Source organism: Grammomys surdaster, unplaced genomic scaffold, assembly GCF_004785775.1.
Source record: "Grammomys surdaster isolate TR1022 unplaced genomic scaffold, NIH_TR_1.0 106294, whole genome shotgun sequence".
In the NCBI taxonomy this organism is placed as follows: domain Eukaryota; kingdom Metazoa; phylum Chordata; class Mammalia; order Rodentia; family Muridae; genus Grammomys; species Grammomys surdaster.
The window spans coordinates 1-3360 of NW_021610198.1; the positions used below are offsets into that span (position 1 = coordinate 1).

Here is a 3360-nt window from a genome sequence, read left to right on the forward strand (position 1 = left end):
TTTGATGGTTTATAAGCAGGTATGATACAACAGGACAAAGCCTTAGAAATCCAGTGAGGGCGACTACACCACTGTCTAGGCAGATATCTGGACAGCAAGATCAATACTAGAGACCATGGAAGTAGGAACAGACATCCTACCCAGAAGTGGCTACTGGAAGATGGAACAGGAAGTATGGGCCTCCAAGAGATGTGAAGGGTCAGAAATGATAGGGCTCGTTGGCTGAGGAGAAATCTGGTATAGGAGGGGAAGAGGTCAGAGGTGAGCCTCCAGCTTCTGGTCTGTGTTACTGGAGGGAAGTGAGATCAACAGCCATACACAGTATAGCTACCGTCTTTACACGTATGCATACACACCCATGCACGCTCACGCGCGCGCACGCGCGAGCACACACACACACACACACACACACTCCATTGGCTAGTTTCATCATCCAACTGCCTGGTGCCTTGTAGCAAACTCCTTTCACGTATGAGCCACCCAGTGTGAATGAGCGTGGGCAAATAGAGAGGGGTGGGGGAGCTGTGTGTGCTTCATTCCCTAATTCCAAGCCAGAAGAGAACACAGGGAAAGTCTGGACCATGCTGCTCTATAGTCTACTGTGTGGTGCTTTAGTGAGGACCACTGAGGCCAAACTCAGCTTTCAAGAAGCACACAATGGTATCCGTGCACCCGAGCACACACTAGCTACGCTCAGCTTTCCCTACACTCTAGGCATTCATCTTTCTCACCCTGTGACCGGCCGTGGTGCGTATCTGAATTGTGAGCTACCTTGATTTTTGCTATATTTACCGTGTTTAGATTCCTTACCCTCTCCCTCTCCTCCGCCTTCCTACCTTCCCCCTTTCCTCTCTCCCCTTCCCCTTCTTTTCCTTTTCTTTCTTTTTCTCCTCCCTTTTCCTTCATTTTCTCTTCTCCTTCCACTTCCCTGTCTTCCCTTCTCTTCCCATCCCTTATTTTCCTCTTTCCTTTCCTCGTCCCTTCCCCATTCCCACCCCCGTCTCCCATCCTTTTTCTCTTCTTCTCTTTTTCTCTCTTATTTCCTCTTTAACTGGTGTTTAGGGGTTTTTTAATGAACATACGCAGTCACTACCCAAGCAAAGAAACAGGACACTGCCCTGGCCCCCCAACCCTTCTCAGATGCTCTAATCACCTCTTACTCGCTCCTTGAGTTGTTCCCCCACCAACCACTATCCTGATTACAAAGCTCACTGAGTGGTTTTCAGGTTCCACAGCCTCACCAGTATTTAGCATTGTCTCACATTTTCTCATCAAACCTCTGTTTATCAAATACGCTTTTTTTTTTTTTTTTTTTTTTTTTTTTTGCTAAAAGAATTTCCCTCCCTCCATTGGTAGGGTTCCCCAACCAATTGGCCCGGTGTCTTGTAAAATCAACTTTCACATGGGAGCCACCAAACATGAATAAACATGAACTCCCAAGATAGAATTTGGATGAATCTTGAGTGGCTTTGGCAAAAGTAAACCCTCTGGAGAGTGTGGCAACTTATGACATAAAAGGAAAGCAAATGACCTACAATCCATCCCTTAAATGATCACGTCACCCTTGAGTTCTTTAAGTCCTACTTTAGCACCACTGTCTTTGTTGGGTGAGATTGTTCTTGAAACACTAGACCTTGAATGTATCAAGCAGCTCAAAGCCATGACCACCCAGCATTCTTCTGTACTAAAGATTCAAGAGAATGATGACTACATTCTCTCATATCAGACAACATGCTTCCAAACGCTGGTTCTCTGGCAAATGTTGCTCATGGATGTGTTCTCTCTGATGTACTCACAGGGTTTGGCCAACTGACCTGGACGTGGCCAACAGCCCTGACCTCCAACAAAGCCATCCACCATTCCAGCTGATTGGAAGATGTTTCCCTTCAAGGTGAGCAAATGGATGGGACTGGCCTGCCTCCGGTCACTGGTGCCACCCTCACCCAGTATCCGTCAGGAGAAATTAATACATAAGCTGCAGGAGGAAAAGGCTTTTCGAGAAGAGATGAGAAATTTCCATGAGAAAATAGAAGATTTCAGGGAAGAGATCTGGGAGTTCCGAGGCAAGATCCGGGCTTTCCGGGGCCAGATCCTGGGTTTTTGGGAAGAAGAGAGACCTTTCTGGGAAGAAGAGAAGATCTTCTGGAAGGAAGAAAAAACCTTCTGGGAAATGGAAAAATCTTTCCGTGAAGAAGAGAAGGCTTTCTGGAAAAAATACAGAACCTTCTGGAAGAAGGACAGGGCATTCTGGAGAGAGGACAATACTTTATGGGAAAGAGACCGGAATCTTCTTCAGGAGGATAAGGCCCTATGGGAGGAGGAAAAAGCCTTGTGGGTAGAAGAAAGAGCCCTGCTTGCAGAAGAAAAGGCTCTGTGGGAGGATAAGAAGTCCCTCTGGGAGGAAGAGAATGCCCTCTGGGAGGAAGAAAAAGCCTTCTGGGTGGAAGGTGGTGGCTTCCATCTCCTTGGGGAGCAGAGGCCCCAAAACGGTCCCTACAATGCCAATGAAGAGCCACAGCAGTCAACACCCTTCCCCCGAGGGCGTGCTTAGTGAACACTGGACACAGAGGGCCATGGGGTGCAGACATCACTGGTGGGGATTGAAGTCCAGGGTTACCCCATGCACTAGAAGAAATAGACACTAATTTGTCTCTTTGCCATGAAAGAGATAATAAAAGTCCTGAAGAGAGGTTTGACAAAACAGCTCTTCCAGAGAGGTTGGCTTCATTCTCCCTGCCATGTCACCAGATTCTGTGATTCTTGTACCCAATCCTCCAGATTATCACTGGCCACTGAGGCTGGCTCCAGAGAATTCCCATTGTCCTTTGCCTGTGTGAGGATTTGTAAGGTTGGATAAAAGAGACTCAGACACTATCAGACAAAAACATATAGGGACAGAGAGGAGCTGAGACATCCTGCTTCTGCCACCCTGTGAGGAGGACCTCGTCTTTACTTTGGCTAGTCTGGGAGGTCTGACTTGGGCTGACAGATCTCTAGAAGTCTGCCAAACTTCTGGAAGTAGGAGAAAAGGGTTTTGACACTGGCCAGAGGGTCAAGAACACTCTTTAAGAGCACTGGCCTTTTCTGAGAGTGGAAGCAAAAGTAGACTGGCGGGACAATCCAGGAGCTCTGACCGTCTTGTCTCCGTATCCTTGCTCTCAGACAGGTATGAGTCTTCCCTACCTCATCTCTGTACTCACATAGGTTTCACTGTATGTGACTTTGGGTCGTCAGTTCTCTAGCCCCATCCTGCTGATTTGTGTAAGCTTCCCCATTACTCTGGGTTGACAAATTGCAACATCCATTGATGAGAGAGAACAGTGACCCAGAAAGGCAAAGTGATTGTATGTGGCCAGGAAA

The 3360-nt window shown here is 47.5% G+C and overlaps 1 protein-coding gene across 1 annotated transcript; it reads left to right on the forward strand.

Moving 5' to 3' along the window:
- The first annotated feature begins 1804 nt into the window (after positions 1-1804).
- Positions 1805-2733, forward strand: Ccdc70 (coiled-coil domain containing 70). Its single transcript, XM_028784041.1, has one exon. It carries the CDS (start codon positions 1877-1879, stop codon positions 2549-2551), a length of 675 nt encoding a protein of 224 aa, XP_028639874.1. The 5' UTR covers positions 1805-1876; the 3' UTR covers positions 2552-2733.
- Positions 2734-3360: the final 627 nt, after the last annotated feature.